The following is a 17,257-nucleotide window of genomic DNA, read 5'->3' on the forward strand; positions in this document are numbered from 1 at the left end:
AACATCTTTTCAACCTTTTTGTAAAAACAACTGATTATTGGGCAAAATTTTTAATGGTTTCTTTTATCATAGAATATTGATTCGATTTGGAGATTTATTTTATTGGGTATTACTTTAAGCTATATTGCAAACCTCTTATAACGACTAGATCTATTTGATTGAATTCAATGAATTCAATCATTATATAATATCGATCATGATTGATTAAACTGTTATTATGCTGAATATTAAAAATATAAATAAGAGTAATAATCGGATGAACTAGTTTTATTCCTTAAAATGTTTAAACTTATTGTAATTTTATCTATATTTGTTGCTTGTGTAATTGCACAACCAGCAGGAACTCTTCCTGGTATTCAAAATGGTTACTTAATTTTATCATCGACTACAGATTATAATGCTGATCATGGAGTTCAGAATTCAAAATTAAACAGACCAAGTAAATATTCATCTTAACTTTTGCAAAAATATAATATACTTTTTTTACATTTTTGGATGGAAATTCTTTAGTAGAAAGAATAACTAATATTATTTATTTGTAAACTTAGTTCGTGCCTGGATTCCTACAACTACTGCTATAAATAATGTAAATCAATGGATAATGGCCAGTTCAAGTGTACCTTTTGATGTATATGGAATTTCTGTCCAAGGACGTTATGACGCAAATGATTGGATCATCGAGTTCACTATTCAAGTCTCTCTTGATGGTGTAAACTGGCAACAAATTGGTAAGTTTTTTTTAACTTTTCTTTGTTTGTTTTTAAATATTTTATTCTAATTAGAATAAAATTTAAAAGGATACTTCTATTCTAATTTGAATGATAGAAATACTGTAAAGTATATCGATTTCGGAGGTGCAAGAAGAGTCAGAAATGTTATGTTAGTGCCAAAGAACTTCATGGGCACAGCTTATGCACTCAGATGGGATGTCCTTATGAAAATCGTTTAAAGATTGTGAATATTTGATCGTGTGATCTATCAATCATGTTATCATTAAATCATTAAATAATATATGTTTTTCTATTTATAATAAATAATATTAAAATCTATCTATTTTTATCGATAAAAATTCATGGTTTTTTATTTGTCAAACGCATCTCATAGCAATGTTGATTACAATTATGAATCTTAAAGAAACGATCTATTCCCTCCTGACCCAAATTGGTTGAACCATATTTTTTAAGGTGTGTTGAATGAATTGTAGGATTAGACAAAATTAGACCACGATCAGTAATGACACCTTGTAAGTCTACCACCAATATTTTCCTATCGCTAACTACATAGGTCCAATGTGAAAATGTTTGTAAAATATTTTCCAAATCTGGATCATTATTACCACTATTATTATACTAATAAATATTATCAAAAAATAAATGTTATATTAATAACTTGATAGATTTAAAACTCTATAAAAATAAATATTGATTACTTACTTTAATATAATCACCTTTATAGAGCATCTCCATTCCATAGTATTTCTCTGTTTCAACCACTTTTATAACCTTTGCAATTCCAAATGTAACTATATCCTTACCCTAAATAAGAATTGTAATAATATTATAAATATTTGGCTTTAAGAATAATACTATGTATTTAAAAATGTTGTACATACAAATCTTTTGTTAAAATCAAATCCCAATTTTGCAGCTGTTGTTTGAGTCTCCATAACATCATAATACTTTCTACGCATCTCTCTTTGACTGCTACTCTGTTTTATAAATTCTTTAAGAATTACTTCCTTTTTTAAGGTTTGATTGAACGCATAGAATGCATATCGTCTAAAATTAATGAAAGTATTGGATGATAGATTAATATCAAGATGTAATGGAAGTAAAGTTAAATTTGATTAGACATACTGTGATCCTTTAGCAAATGGTCTTGGTGCAATCTTTACTTGACATGTAATCTCTTGAGTTTGATAATTGAAATTTGGATCGAGAGCATCCTCTAGTAAACGAGGCAGGTGATACTTTCTTTGGAATACACATTCCTCTTTTAAATGAAAATAGTTTGGTTTCACTGTATCGATTGTATAGGAAACTGTTTTCGTTGTTTTAGAATCATCCTTTGAGTCACTAGCTGGTTGTTGTTGATGTTGTTGATGTTGCTGTTGATGTTGTTGTTGATGTTGTTGATGTTGTGCAGCAGTTGCCAATATGCTATCAGATACCAATTTAATTATTTTATCACCGAGATGACGAGTTTCTTTGGCATCGAATGTAGTTATCTGGCACTGTCCGTTTGTCAAAAGATTCAGTGTCTGATTGAATATGTGTATCATTGTGGATGTATTGTCGACATTGACGGCACCAAAGCAATAGTTGATACCATATTGCACGATGTTTTTCATGACATCCAAATGAGTGATTCCGTAGGGATCGCCATTAGGGAAATTATCAAGGAATCTATGATATTGATTACCGTGACATGGCGAATCTGTTATATGCATCAAAACTCTAAAAATTTGGTTAATTTAAAATAAAGGTTAAAAAAAAAAAATCAATAAAATAATTTCATTCTATTCTTTGTTGTATGTATCTTTCATTTCTCTTTATGTTGTCATAATCGTTTGATACAATTAACTATCTATTTCTAATTCAAATTCATTTTTCATATATATATTTAATTGATTGATTGTTTTGTTTGTTTGTTTGTTTGTTTGTTTGTTTGTTTGTTTGATATTACTTTGTACTTTCTTTTCTCCAGTTATGTTGAAATACTACATTAAATCCACCGAATACATCCTCAGGTCCGTCGTCGCCTCCAAATGCAATTATATTTGATAGAAACATTGTAAATTCCTCTGTTGATCTAAATGAAGATATGAATTTTATTTTTGTTTGCATGTTAGTAAGTCTTAAAAGTAAGAAAGTAGAATGATGGCTCTTAAATATTTACTTGGTAAATGGAAGAGATAAAGATCTGTTGTCAGCTCTATCAAAGTCAGAGTAACAAACAATCGCACATTGCATATCCAAATTTCCAAAGGTAGATCCCAATTTATTGTAAAGTATAGAGATATCATTTTTTAGTTGTTCAATATATGGCTGCATAGATGCCGTACAATCTACCAAGAAACATAGATCAACCTTGTTTTGTTATGTTTAAATGATAATAAATTTATATATACATATTTTTTTGTTTGTTTTTTTTTTTTTTTGTTTAAACAAATATTTTATAGTCCAATTTCCAATTATTTAATTTGTTTATATTTATATTGTTGTAATGTATTTTTGATTTTTGTATCAGTTTTATTTTTATTTAATAAATCTAGGTTGTATAATAGCTAACAAAATAGTTTTGTTTTCAATTTTAATATACGTACAATTGGAGTGTCATTCTCTTTTTCGCGCAATTCAAACAGTTCGTCTAAAATATCTCGAATTCGATTATTTTCGTCATCGACTTTTGGTTGTTGAGTTTCAATCATCTGTAATGTTAATGGTTCATCGATTTTCTTTTTAATATCAAAAAAATTATTATCATCTTTATATTTTTCGTTGTTATTGTTGTTGCTGCTACTGTTATAAATATTATCACGGTATGAAGAAGATGAAGAAGATTCATTATATCTTTGAATATTATTATTATTACGATCTTGATCATTGTTATCATTGTCATGTTGATCATGACGATGATGTCTGTTTGGTAAATGTCCACCACCGCCGCCACGTCCAAATGGATAAGGTTGATATCTTCCTCTTTCAGATCTCCAATTTCCACCACCGTTATTATCGTCATGATGATTATCATAATCCTTTCTATTATTATTGTTGTTGTTATTGAAATCTCTATTCATTTTTTATTTGTTTGGTTTTTCAAAACATATAAAACATTTATTTTTTATTCAATGGTTCAAGAATGATTCTTTTTTTTACTATTTTATTATTGGTCATCAAAAAAATCTTTTGTCAAAGCAAAATAAATGCTTTCAAAAATAAAATTAAAACGAATGAAAGTTGTGTGATCTCGCGGTGGTGGGTGAAAATATTTTCACACTAATTAGTGTGTTTAATACGAGTTGAACTCATGAAAAAACACCAATTTTGCTTTATTCATTAAAAATTTGGCAAAGATCTGATGAAAAAAAGTTAATTTTGTTTGTTTGTTTTTTTTTTTGTGTGATGATTTTGATATCGCAGTAAATCCAATAATGAATTTGATTTGTAATAATTATTACAAATTATTCATTGTTGTTTGTTGTTGTTGGTTGTTGTTAGTTCTTGTTGGGTGATGGATGTATTACTTGTTGGACCCGATAGATTGAAGTGTATCTTTCTTCTTTGACTCGGCACGTGATTTAACAACGGTTTTTAAAAGTAGGAAATCACAAGAGACACCACCAGCCACCATCAGAAACGCAGTCTTGGGATATTGTCTTGCAAAGTTCATTAATTTGATTTGGATTTGCTTTAAAGTGTCATAAGTAATAAACATAGTTGTTTTAAATTTAATTAAGCAATTGTAAAAAGAAAAAAAAAAACTGAAATGAAAAATCGGAAATGATCTTTCTTTAAATAAAAAAAAAGTTGTGACATAATTGTGATCATTTCTAGATACACATTAGAATTATTTATTAATTACAATTATTTATTGTTTTGACTAATAGTTTTGGGGTAGTATAAGTATGATATGGTATGCTCATTTGATATTATAGATCCAATATTTAATATCATCTATATCTTGGAATCTGATTGAAAGTAACGTTTTAAGAATAGGTAATCACAAGTGGCTCCACCAGCAACCAGAGTGAATGTTGTCTTTGGATTTTGTCTTGCAAATGAGAGAACTTTAACTTGGAGTTGTCTTAAACTATTTGAAGCTAACATCTTTTTGTTTTTATAAATTTTGAGTTGGGAGTTATATATTTTATTGTTTAATGTATTATTTGATTATTTATATCTTCATTGTTTATTCAGATAATAGTATAAATACTTTGGTATTGCCTCTTTTAGTTCTTCTTTTTGACCTGGTAAAAACATTCTTTTTTTGCAAAACACCAAAAAAAATGAATTTTTAGATCGAAAAAAATATGTGGTTATATTGTTTTTTGTGGTAATCATTTTCAAACCAGGTGTAAGTTCAAATAATATTGATTCCGATTGTACACATTTACTGATTTGGGAAAAGTTCCACTTTAATTAATTTAAAATGATATAAAATTTAAATGTTATTTTACCAGGAATATGAAATCTATAGATTAATAATATAAATAAGATAGGTTTACATTGTAATTTCATCTAAAAAAAAAACAAATAAAATCCATTACAAATAAAATTATAAAACAATATATATTTATATTTATTTATTAATATCCCTCTTAATTTAAAATGCTTGCTTCCAATAGTTTAAGACATCTCCAAGTTAAAGTTCTCTCATTTGTAAGACAAAATCCAAAGACAACATTCACTCTGGTTGCTGGTGGAGCCACTTGTGATTACCTATTCTTAAAACGTTACTTTCAACAAAACACAGGTTCCAAGATATAGATAATTTCAACTCCAAATAATTATAGATCTACAATTAAATCAAAACAACTTTTTTTGTAATCATTTAAAAAATTCTTTAAACCAATAAATATTCTTTATTATCCTATGCATTGGGGTTGTGTATCTACCAAAATTTGTAAACTCTTGATCGATTCTTCAAATCCAGACTATAAATCTAAAACATATCTGAAAACCAAAAATAGAAAATCATACCCGTCAATAATGATCATCAATGACAGCAGATAGAGAATATTCTCGTCGATCAATATTGAACAATATTGAAGAAAATGAAAGAAAAAAAGAAAAAAATAAAGTAATATATATACTAATATAAAAAAAAAAACAATTTGTCACATTTATATAAATGTATATGTGTATCAACCATTACTTTGATTGTTAATAATAGTTTTTGTCAAACAATGGGAATGAGATATTGGATTGTGAACTTGAGAGAGGTCCTATCACGTCGGTTAGTGTTCTTACCAGTCCAACAGATGCACCACCAAGACATACATCACTCTCTGGTTCATATATACATAGAATTTGACCTGGTGCCACTGCTCTCTCTGGTTGCTCCAATTGCACAGAGTAAACACTCTCCTGAGGATTCTCAGCCAAATGCTCCAACGAAATCTCACCATTCACCAAACTGGATCGATATCTAACTTGACATCTAATTTTCATTGGTACACCTGCGGTCAACAGTCTCTCTGGAATTCCGTTGATCCAATTGATACGATGCACCTGCAGCGATTGCGACATCAAATACTTCTTTGAGAGTGACTCTGGACACACGAAAACACAATTGTTATCCTTGTCGATCTTGTAGACGATGTAGCGCTCTTCCAACCCAGAGATATTTGCTTTCTGTCCGATGGTGTAGCAGATTGCACCTTTGTGTTGTCCAACCTGCTGATCTAGCGGATTGAGGAATGCACCGGGTTGAAGGTTGATGTAGGTTCCGAGGAACTCGTCGAGTGGTCGCTTACCAACGAAACAGATACCGCGACTCGAAGTCTTGGCGGTGATGTTGGTGTATCCCAGTTGATTGGCGAGTGCTTTGATATCGGTTTTCACATAGTCACCAATCGGGAAGAGTGATCGATACAGCTGTCTGCCCTCGGTCATACAGAGAAAGTACGATTGATCTTTGTTGGGATCGACACCGCGCAGCAAACGAGCACTTTCAAGCTCATCGTCGTACTGCAGTCTCGAGTAGTGACCGGTAGCAATCATATCGGCACCAATACTCTTTGCATACTCATAGAAAACATTGAATTTGATCTCACGATTGCAGAAAACATCAGGATTCGGTGTATAACCCTGACTATATTCCTCTAGAAATGAATTGAAAACTCTATTCCAATATTCCTTTACAAAATCAGCCTGTTTTGTTTGTTTGTTTGTTTTTAAAAAACGTTTTATTATTAGATTTCTTGTTTTTTTTGATTGATTTTTACTAACTAACTAACTAACTAACTAACAAACTAATAAATAAAACAACTTACATGATATATTGGTAATTGTAATCTATTAGCAACGTCTTGTGCATCGCTATAATCTTTCTCACCGGTGCAGTAGCCGAGTTCATCTTTTTCATCCCAACTCTTTATGTAGACACATTGAACTTTGAAACCTTGCTTCTTTAAGAGGTATGCTGTGACAGCTGAATCAACACCACCCGATAAACCAACACATATCTCTGGTTTTTTATTGATCAATGAAAAAGATGATTGTTTTGGATATATAATTGTTTTTGATAGTTTTGTTTCGATTGCATCTGAAGAAGATGAAGAAGATATAGAAGTAGATGAAGAAGTAGCAGTAGTTGTTGTACAACTATAACATCTCTTTATAATGCTACTACCACTATTATTGCTATTGAATTTACATAAATTAATGATTGATTTTAACATTGTATGATAATCATCATTAATATATTGCAGTTAACACAGTAGTTTTTAAACAATCGTTTTTTCATTGTCATAGTTAAATTTCTTATTTTTTTTTATTTTTTGTTTTTTAGATTTATTTTTTTCATTTTTAGTGTTGAACTAATGATGATGTGAGTGATTGATTAAAGCAGTAGATACTGATTGATGTTTATTTATATATTAATATACTTTAAATATTATTTAATATAAATATATAAATATAGATATCATTTAAATATATAGATTTTATAAAAGAATGTCATCAAATAATAATTCCTTTGAAAAAGGAGGTCTTGTAGGATATTTTAAATCATATTTCACACCAGAACAGAAAAAAGATGATAAATCATCAACAAATATTAAAGAATCACCAAATTTACAAGAAAGCTCAACAGAAACAACAACAACAACAGATTTAAATAGTGGTACAGATAAACCAACATTGACCGATGCACAGGCAGAGAAGAAAAAGAAGGCGTTGGAACAATATGCAATTCTGAAGCGTTACGAAGAGTTGGAAAATAGAAAAGGTATGATGATGCAGGTTGCCCAAGAGGTACCGAGTGTCATCGATAACAATATAGATAGAGAGCGTTACTCGAGGATGTACTTGGGTGAGCAACACACAGAGAATCCCGACAAGTCGTTGTGGTTGGCAGGCGCACTCTCTGGTGGCACCGGTTTTCTCATTGCAAATTCCTTCATGAAATCGAATCCCATTCGTGGACTGCGAGTGTTTGTTATCTTTTCATCTTCTTTCGCAGCCGGCTACTACGGAGCACAGACATATTACAACGCAAGAAAAACAGAGATCGAAGACTATCGTGAGCGTAACGAAGACATCATCGACGAACAAAACTTTATCAAACAAGCTGCAACCAAACAAATGTACGAAACAATATTATCAAGAAACATGAAACTCATAGATAGTGAAATAGAAAAACTTAATCATCCTCATAAGAATACTGATTTATCAGAATAAAAAACAAAACAAAACATATATAAATATATTCGATTTTAAACACATTATTTAGTTTAGTTAATTAGTTTCTTTTGTTTTCAACATATATATATTTTATTAAATTATTATTTAATTATTTTCATTTGTTGTTGTGATGATTTCGTTTGTTGTTATATTTGTTTTTGATGGGGAATTATCGTTAGCTGTTGTTGATGATGATGATGATGTTGTTGTTGTTGGTGGAATGTTGATTGAATTGGTTGGTGTAATTGTATTGTTGTTGTTTGGTTGTTGTTGTTCGTTTATCCATAGAACGGAATCCCAGAGTTTTTGTTTGAAGAACTCCCAGCGTTCCTTGCCGAGTTTCAGACGTTCTTTAGAGTGTTGCGGTATCGATTTCGATTTGGCGATGTATTGGGCGATCATCTTGTTGGCGCAGGCACGACGTTTCTCTTCGACCTCTTGCAGTAGTTTCTGAATGGTCGAGTGTTGTTTGAGTAGCTTGTCTTTACGTTGTTTGATTCGCTTCTCCTTGAGCTTCACCAGCTTCTCTTGCTGACTGTTGAACTTTGTCTCGACGGGCTGCATCAGCTTGGCGATACGAGTTTCAATCTCAATACGCTTCGGTGTGAAATCGTCTCGGTAGTAGGTATCGATGAAACACCCGATCGGATCGTTGAGATCGTCGTGCTGTTGCTGTTGCATTTCGACTTCGCCGGAATCGTGGTCTGCGTTGTTGCTATTGTCAAAGAACATCTGAATCACAGATTGATCTTCAAAGATGTTACTGATGATCTTTCGGCTTTCTTCACTGCCGCCAAACACATTCTTCAGAACCGAGCATATTTCATACTGCAATTGTGGGTCACTCACTGAAATATGGAAGAAATACAAAAGATACAACAATCCATTGTTTGTCTCTCTGAATGCTTTCTGGTCGACAACACATTCGAAATCAAATGTCATAATTGCTCCTTTAATATCACCTATTATATATGGAAAGGATTAAGAATGGATTAATATCATTAGAGAACAATCTATATATATATTCAAGTTGAAAATGATAAACTTACATCTTAATAATTGAATGATTAACATATCTCTATGATCAAATAGACCATTGGATTTCATGGTTGCTCTGATGACAGAGGTGTTGTGAACGGCTAGTTGATTGATGGTATTGAGTATTCTCATTGAGATATCGGGTGGAACTGCAATGTCTTCGAGTGTCTTGAAGTATAGTACAAGGTTTTTAACGATGATGTCGGCAGACTCGTTGGTTGGAAGTACATATTCTTTCTCAAAGTAATCCAGTACACTATCCATGATATGTACGTAGAGTTCTTCGAGATCGATGCAAACCTCTTTGATTCTTATGATCTTCGATGCCTTCTTAAAGATATCGTGGATGATCATACGCTTGCAGATAGCCAGTGCTTGCATATAGACTTTGTTTTCCTTTGTCAATTGGAATCCTTGGTGCTCGATGAACTGGTAGAGCCACTCGAACCACGGTTGATTCCATAGGACATCCATATTGGTGGAATCGAGAACCTTTTCGATCTCAACCAAGCATTGGTATTGAACTTGGATGATCGAGTCGTCCTGTGGATGATTTGGCAAGCTGTAGAGCAGGAGGAATATGGTATGCAATGCCTCTGGATAGACAATGGTTCTGCCGTCACTCTTGCCGCTGTGGTGTCCGTGATGGTCGTGGTCGTCAAAGGAGTCACTCTCGACCGATCCCGTTTCACCTGGAATCGTAGGAGATTGAGTGAGAGTCGACAGTGAATCGGAACTCTTGTCTCTGGTGAAGAAGTCGAGTGATATCCAACTGGAAGAACGTTGTTTGGTTTCCGGTACGCATTTCGGATCGAATCGGTAGCCGTCAACCATGAGCACAGTCAGTGCTTTGCAGACGGGCAGTGTAGGTGGATATCTAGCCAGTAGAATGGCCAACAAATCGAATCCACTGTTTCTTCTGAAGAGCGATGCTGCCTTCGAGTTTGAATGTATCAGCAGACCAATCAGTTTGATAGCGGTCACTCTAATATCTTCATTGGGTATCTCAATCAATGAGAATACAATATTGAATCCACCCAACGAACGTAGATTCTCCAGTAAGCTTGGACATTTTCTCATTTCCTCGTAGACGATATCCAATACCTTTGATTTGGCATGGATTTTCTCGTACACTCCATTGGTATCTTTGAATAGAATGTACTCAAAGATCGATTCCACGTCATCTATTGAGATATGGGGCAGTATCTTTTTGATGATATTCAACAGGAACATCGACTCTGACTCCAACTTGAGTGACAGCGCCAAAAGATAGTTTATCTTTGAAGCGCCTTCACCACCGGTGTTGGTAATCCAAAGCTTCAGTGTATCGTAGGCAGAGTTGTTGAGCAAGTTGTTGAAATACTTTAGAACGTGTAGTTGAAGTTCTTCGGTACACGATGGCAACAGGTCAAGAATCAACGTCATACAATCGTGACTCCAAAGTTGTTTGGTATCGGACAGGTTATTCATACCGTCCAACAGCAAGTCAAAGAGAATCTCGAACGATTCCATTGTAAGCTCGGCATTGAGAGAGGGATGTGGGTTGGCAGTCGACGGTGAGAATCTTAGGAGCAGGTGATAGAGAATTGCAAAACCATTCAGCTCACGGAATTGTGCCTTGTTGGAATCACTCTTGTGAAGCAGTCCCGCAAGAATACGTAGACCGGCAACTTGTTGAGCTGGCGCCATATCCAAGAATGGCAAACACAAATGAATACCACCGACTTCCTTGATTACATCCTTCAAGCAACGAGTTTGATGGACATTTACACCAATGAACTCAATGAGTGCACCTTGTGTCTCATTAGGCACCAAGTTGGACATTGATTTCTTGAGGAGCGATTCATCTTTTGGAACTTGTAGAATTTGATCGCTTGAATTTACCAACGGATTCAAACCGCTGCTCTCCTTGTCTTTGGAGATTGGCGATGTTGTAATAAGATCTGGGTTATTGAAAATAAGGAATGGACTATCACGTGATGGTGAGATATTGCTTGTTGCGCTGTTGACACTGTTACCGGCACTCGATCCACTTCCTCCAGAAGCGATAGGACCAACAGCATTGTTGTTATTATTACTATTGCCACTGAGTGAAGACAATGGTAGTTGTCCTTGGAATGAAAGATTTCTTGGTATCGATGGTGAGGATGGTGGCGAGTGAATTGGTATTGGTGGCATGAAAACTTCACCAGACATGGAGAGTGTGGTGTTGATTGGCTCGATGATGTTCGACGGCGAAGAAGCAGGCTTGATGACGAGGAACTCTTTATTCTCGATTCCTAGTGTCTTGTAGGTATTGTTATAGAGGTTACCTCTACTGTATACCTTGTAGCAGGAAGGAGCTTCCCAGATACCTTCGAAAAAGTGAATCGTTCCCATTTGACCGCAGAAGAATCCTTTCTCGTAGCCATTGCCGTTCATCTCGCGGAGTGAGCTCGAAAGAGTTTCTTGGTCCATCGAGCTGAGAGAGTTAAAACTGGTTTGCGATGCCTGGCTAATCAGCTGACTGAGATTGCTGCTGCTATTGTTGTTGCTGTTGTTGTTGTTGTTGGCGGCGACGGTGCTATAGAGACGACGACCGATGCAACCTTGGATAGGCTTATCCTTGGTGATGGTCTTTGGGTAGTTGGCGGTGCTGTAGTTCTGAATGAATTTGCCGTCGACGTACAACGAGATCTTTTGTTTGTTGTGAGTGATCACGATGTGATGCCAGCCGCCACACTCGACGAATCCAAACTTGTCGAAATAGAATGTCTCTGGAGGCGAAGGGTAGTTTCTCGTTTGGATGCAGAGATAACGTTTGTTTTCGGGATGCTTGCCGAGTGCCTTGAAGTAGACATCGAATATATTGTTCTCGTTGGTGTCTTGCCAGCTGAACAGACCGGCCTCATCACTGAGGAAGTAATTGGTTCGCAGCCAACAACTGAATGTGTAACCACTTCTCTGACTTGGGAATTTATCGATCGTTCCAACAGAGATATAGCTATCGAATCCATCAAAGTTAAAGTATAAAGGTGGTGCCTTTCTCTCTGTCAGCGTACCGATAACATAGAGAACCTGCATTTGTAACTCTTGTTTTCTGTTTCGTTCTCTTCGTTGAACGGAATGAGTAGAAGATGGAGTGTTTACAAAATTACTGTTGTTGCTGTTGTTGTTGTTGTTGTTGGCAGCTTGTTGCAATGCAGACGATAGGTTATTGTTGTGATGGTGTAACAATTGTGGATGTGATTCAAACGATGGGAAGCATGCTAGATCAAAGAGAAGACGTACCTCAGATGGACTGATATCGTAGAGACCGAGGATGACAATGAGACGACTGTAGTAGGATTGTGTTTCCTCTGGTGACTGGTGAGAGAGGTACAGCAGGAATTTCAATCCTTGTGCAGCGCATAACATCTTTTTGTTTTGTGGGTTGGATTCGAGTATCTTCATGAGCAGGATCAAGTTGTGTTGCTGGACGTGTGTAGGTGACTGTGGGAGCAGGTCGACGAGCATCAGGGCGGCATCTGGAGAACGTAGTTTCGATCTGCCCAACAAAGTGTAGGAATAGAGTGTTTCTTTGTCGTCTTCCTGTACAGAGAGTTGTGAACGATAGTATTTGATTTGTGATGCTTCCGTAAGGAGCACGTTGTTGCTGTTAAAGTTTGACATGTTGTCAGAGTTGACTGTGGCCTGACAGACACCGTAGAGATCATCGAAAGAACCTGCCCACGAACCAATACTGTTTCTTCTGGTTCCGCTGAAGAGATTACGGAAGCTTGGAACACGAACAATACCGGTCTTTGCTTGGAGCACATGCGAGATGTTCATCGATGCCGGCATCGACGGCAAACTGAGATGCGAAGAACTATGATTGGTCATCTGCTGCATCGCTTGAAGATGTCCGTTTTGTGAGCTGGACAAAGAGTGAACCGGTGTCGTCGATGGACTTGACACTGGCGAGGTATCAATAGCCAGATCCTCACCCAAGTTAATCTCATCGCCATACAGCTGTTGCTCCTGTTGTTGAACTTCACCTTGAATATTGATAGATGGTTTACCACCTGCCAATAATGTCATCTGTTGTTGTTGTTGTTGCTGCTTTTGTTTCTTGAGATTGTTGGTTGCCGATGCAACTTCGACAAGTTGACGCTTCGAGTATGGTAGGATCGAAGTGTATTGAGGTTGCGGTTGTATGATGTTTTGTATGACATGATTGACGCGCGGCGAGAAGATCTGCTCGAGATAGTCAATGTCGTAGCGAATGACGACGTCGTTGTTCATCGCCAGCTCAACAAACATCTGGAAGAGATACTGATCGATTACGACATGCGATGACTTTACCACTGACGACAACGCCATGTAGCCGCTGCTGTCCAGTACACACTTGTTCTCTTCGCAGCCATGACAAGCCTCACAGAGTGCAACGAGCGATGCATACACCAGCCCTTGTGTGGCGTTGGCGTTGCGTGCACAGGCGACCAGCGAATTGAGACCACCGCACTCTTGGAATTTAATCTTGAGTGACATCTTATCGGGCGGAACCAATCGCATTACGTCGGCAATGCAATAGCAAAGCTTCTCCTTTTTGTCCATCGAGAACGACTGGTCGTCGAGCATGGCAATCAACACACCGATACTGCTATTACTACTGCCCGTTGCAAAGCTGTAGGAGTTGGCATCCATCGACATCATCGTAACAACAATCCAAAGACACAGATCAGACACATCACTACCGCCAAGATAATGATTGTCCTCCATCGCCAATCTAACAAACAACTTTATAGATTCTGGTTTCGAAATAAATTCAATAGTTGTTTCATCGTCTACATCTAAAAAAAAAATATCAAATTAGTATATCTATCTATCTATCTATTAAAACATCTTCTAAAAAACAACAACAACATACATTTAATATACATAAAAATTAATTCTAAAATCAATAGTAATTTCTCTGATAAAGTTTGTATCTTCTCATCGTATTCACTATCAATATCATCCTCCTCCAATTGCTCTCTATCAATATTATTCTTTAACTCTTTCAACTCTCGCTGATATCTTTGTATGATATCTATAAAAACTGATAATAAATTCTTTTCTATTAATGTCTATAGATGATGATGATGATGATGATAAGTTAATATTTTGAACTACATAATATGTTTAATTAGTTTTTTGTCTTCATTTTTTTTTACCTTATGATAGATGGTATCTGATAATAATGTAATGGATGAAGATAGCATCAATGATTGTAATGTATCTGTTAATGGTGGATCTGATTTATGCATAAGATCAACATATTTTCTGAATACCTCTGTATTATGTTTACTAAATAACACACCCAAATACAATATCAATTCACTTGTTGCCAATAGCAATTTCGTTGATTCCTTTTCATCATTTAAATCTTCATTTTCATTCTCTTTGTTCTGTTGTTGATAATTATAAATTGCAAAACATTAGTTAACTAATCTATCTAACTAACTTTTGTATGTATGCATTAATTCTACTACTACTACTACTTACACCATGTATATCTAAAACAAGTTGAAATAGCTTATCGATTGCACCGACATGTCTGATGCTGATGATGTTCAACGGGTTGATAGATATTAGATCTTGTATGCATGTCATCGTTTGCAATCGAACTTCGGTCTGTATGGAGTTTGAAAGGATTCTAAAGAGGAAATCGAGTGCGTCGATGTTCATGACTCGTTTCGATTTGTTGCCATCGAGAATGATTGCAAAGATCAAACAGAAGCAATCGTTCAAGAAGTCTTTGCCTTCTGGTGTGTTAAAGTCATGTACATTGTCAAAGAGGTGAATCAATATCGAGTAGCCATTCATCGCACGAAACTCCTGCTGATTCTTCTGATTGTTGTAGAGTAGTTTGCTGATGGTCTCCAGTAGATCCAGCTGTACTACGAGTGCAGCCTCCTGAATCGAATCGGCAAGCAGCGTCAGTGCACCCTGCACACGCATGAACTCCTTGAGAATCTCTTCCTCTGTTGGATCGATTGAGTTTCGCTTCGATTCATCAGCTACCACCGACACCGCCACAGTAGAATCATCATCCTCTCCATCATTACTATTATTATTACTATTGTTATTATTGCTATTGCTACTATTATTAACATCATTATTATTATTATTATTATTCATAATGTTGCTATTACCAGTTCCAGTTACACTTCTATTGCCACTATTACTCAAACCACCATTTTCAATAATTCCATTGATCATATTATTCAATGATTTGATCTCCTGTTCGATAACTTCAAAACTTGGAATAAACGAATCATCCAATGCCATATCATTGCCATTGTAACTATATTCATAACATTAACATATTAATATGCAATTATACAAACTAGATAACTAATAATTAATATACATACATATTTGATTTCTCTAATGATAATTTTCTTGGAGTTGTCTCAAAGTCATGCGGTGAAAATACCTTTTGGAATTCACCTACAATCACTTTGAATCCTTCTGAAACAACAGTACCTATTTTATGTCTTGCAAATTCTATTTATAGAATAGGAAAAAAGAATGATAATATATATTAGATTTGCTGTATTGTTGTATTGTTATTGCTATTGTTATTGTTGCTTGTTACATACCACTAATGGATGACATTGATAATGACTTTCTCATGTTGATAAGTTTCAATAGATCGTCTTCGGTGTGTTCAGAGACCGATATCTGTTTGACGTCTAGAAAGTGTTTGATGGTCTGTAGGATGTCACGTGTCAGTTCTTTATCGTTGTGCATCAACACCAGTAGTTTCTTGAATCCCTGCAGTCTGCCAATCTCCAGCTTGTTCTCTGTGTTCTCACCGATGGCACTGATAATCCTAAGTAGTACCTTCTTATTCTCACTGGTATTCAGTGTATCCAACAACATCAATATTCTAAATATTAAATTCGGTGTCTCTTTTACAACTAATTTATATTTTTCATCCTGTTATTTAATTACATACAAAACAAACAAACAATATTAGTTAGTAATTAAAACATAATATGATAATGATGATGATGATTAAAGAAAATAGATATTTACATGTAATATTAATTCAGCAACACCTAATGATTTATTGATTAGTTCCACTACATATTTCAAACTATCTTGATCTTCGTCGGATTCAGCGGATTGACCTCTCTTAATGGTTCTATTTGATTCTCTCTCTACCAAGTCAAGCAGTGACACGAGAATATCTGAACAATCACCGAATATCTTGTCTAGATCTATCGTTTTAATCTGTCCTGAATCCAACAGTTCTTTATAACTCTCTTGGAATGAATCTAAAAAGTTATTTAGTTTCAATGTAACTAAATTTGGATCCCTAATAATAATAATAATAATGATAACACTATTAATATCTTATTATATATATATATATAATGTGAACTAAAAATTTATAAACATTACTTTATTTCAGCAACTTTTGTATATTCATTCCAAAGATTTCTTATTCTTCTTGCTGTAACATGTTTAGTCCATTTATTCCTTAATGTATTTCTAAATGATTCCATTATATACTACTATATAATATATATAATAATATATATTATATTAATTTGAACTATCAAATTAATTATATATAAATCTGATCTATATTATATCTATTTATGCTGTATCTATTTCTATCTATATATTATATATAACTATTAAATTTATTAATCATTTATAAAAATATCTTATAATTATATAATTAATGATTATTTTTGACTCTTTATCGATTTGTTGTAGTTTAATGATTACTGCTATTATTATTATTATTATTTATTTTTATACTACTACTACTGCTAAGATGATTTTTAAAAGAT

At 34.4% G+C, this 17,257-nt stretch overlaps 7 protein-coding genes across 7 annotated transcripts; 3 read left to right on the forward strand and 4 right to left on the reverse strand.

Annotated features, from left to right (window-relative positions):
* Positions 1–279: 279 nt before the first annotated feature.
* On the forward strand, positions 280–949 carry PPL_09487 (uncharacterized protein; the record flags this gene model as incomplete). Its single annotated transcript, XM_020580281.1, has 3 exons — positions 280–439; positions 549–728; positions 798–949. The coding sequence occupies 3 exons, from the start codon at positions 280–282 to the stop codon at positions 947–949; spliced, it is 492 nt and encodes a 163-aa protein (XP_020428868.1).
* Positions 950–1,070: 121 nt separating this feature from the next.
* On the reverse strand, positions 1,071–3,799 carry PPL_09488 (uncharacterized protein; the record flags this gene model as incomplete). Its single annotated transcript, XM_020580282.1, has 7 exons — positions 1,071–1,349; positions 1,434–1,535; positions 1,613–1,778; positions 1,857–2,456; positions 2,686–2,811; positions 2,899–3,067; positions 3,322–3,799. 7 exons carry the CDS (start codon positions 3,797–3,799, stop codon positions 1,071–1,073), a joined length of 1,920 nt encoding a protein of 639 aa, XP_020428869.1.
* An 877-nt stretch (positions 3,800–4,676) lies between these two features.
* On the reverse strand, positions 4,677–4,829 carry PPL_09489 (uncharacterized protein; the record flags this gene model as incomplete). The annotated part of the gene is made up of 1 exon (XM_020580283.1): positions 4,677–4,829. The coding sequence occupies one exon, from the start codon at positions 4,827–4,829 to the stop codon at positions 4,677–4,679; it is 153 nt and encodes a 50-aa protein (XP_020428870.1).
* Positions 4,830–5,330: 501 nt separating this feature from the next.
* Positions 5,331–5,489, forward strand: PPL_09490 (uncharacterized protein; the record flags this gene model as incomplete). Its single annotated transcript, XM_020580284.1, has 1 exon — positions 5,331–5,489. One exon carries the CDS (start codon positions 5,331–5,333, stop codon positions 5,487–5,489), a length of 159 nt encoding a protein of 52 aa, XP_020428871.1.
* A 396-nt stretch (positions 5,490–5,885) lies between these two features.
* Positions 5,886–7,405, reverse strand: trmu (tRNA-specific 2-thiouridylase; the record flags this gene model as incomplete). Its single annotated transcript, XM_020580285.1, has 2 exons — positions 5,886–6,875; positions 6,998–7,405. The coding sequence occupies 2 exons, from the start codon at positions 7,403–7,405 to the stop codon at positions 5,886–5,888; spliced, it is 1,398 nt and encodes a 465-aa protein (XP_020428872.1).
* Positions 7,406–7,679: 274 nt separating this feature from the next.
* On the forward strand, positions 7,680–8,405 carry PPL_09492 (uncharacterized protein; the record flags this gene model as incomplete). Its single annotated transcript, XM_020580286.1, has 1 exon — positions 7,680–8,405. One exon carries the CDS (start codon positions 7,680–7,682, stop codon positions 8,403–8,405), a length of 726 nt encoding a protein of 241 aa, XP_020428873.1.
* A 108-nt stretch (positions 8,406–8,513) lies between these two features.
* On the reverse strand, positions 8,514–16,963 carry PPL_09493 (uncharacterized protein; the record flags this gene model as incomplete). The annotated part of the gene is made up of 12 exons (XM_020580287.1): positions 8,514–9,123; positions 9,286–9,370; positions 9,458–9,820; positions 10,139–10,591; positions 10,874–14,257; positions 14,335–14,533; positions 14,621–14,854; positions 14,952–15,753; positions 15,824–15,956; positions 16,052–16,133; positions 16,491–16,773; positions 16,860–16,963. 12 exons carry the CDS (start codon positions 16,961–16,963, stop codon positions 8,514–8,516), a joined length of 6,732 nt encoding a protein of 2,243 aa, XP_020428874.1.
* Positions 16,964–17,257: the final 294 nt, after the last annotated feature.

The sequence above is a fragment of the Heterostelium album genome (assembly GCF_000004825.1).
Source record: "Heterostelium album PN500 unplaced genomic scaffold PPL_scaffold11, whole genome shotgun sequence".
Lineage (NCBI taxonomy): Eukaryota > Evosea > Eumycetozoa > Acytosteliales > Acytosteliaceae > Heterostelium > Heterostelium album.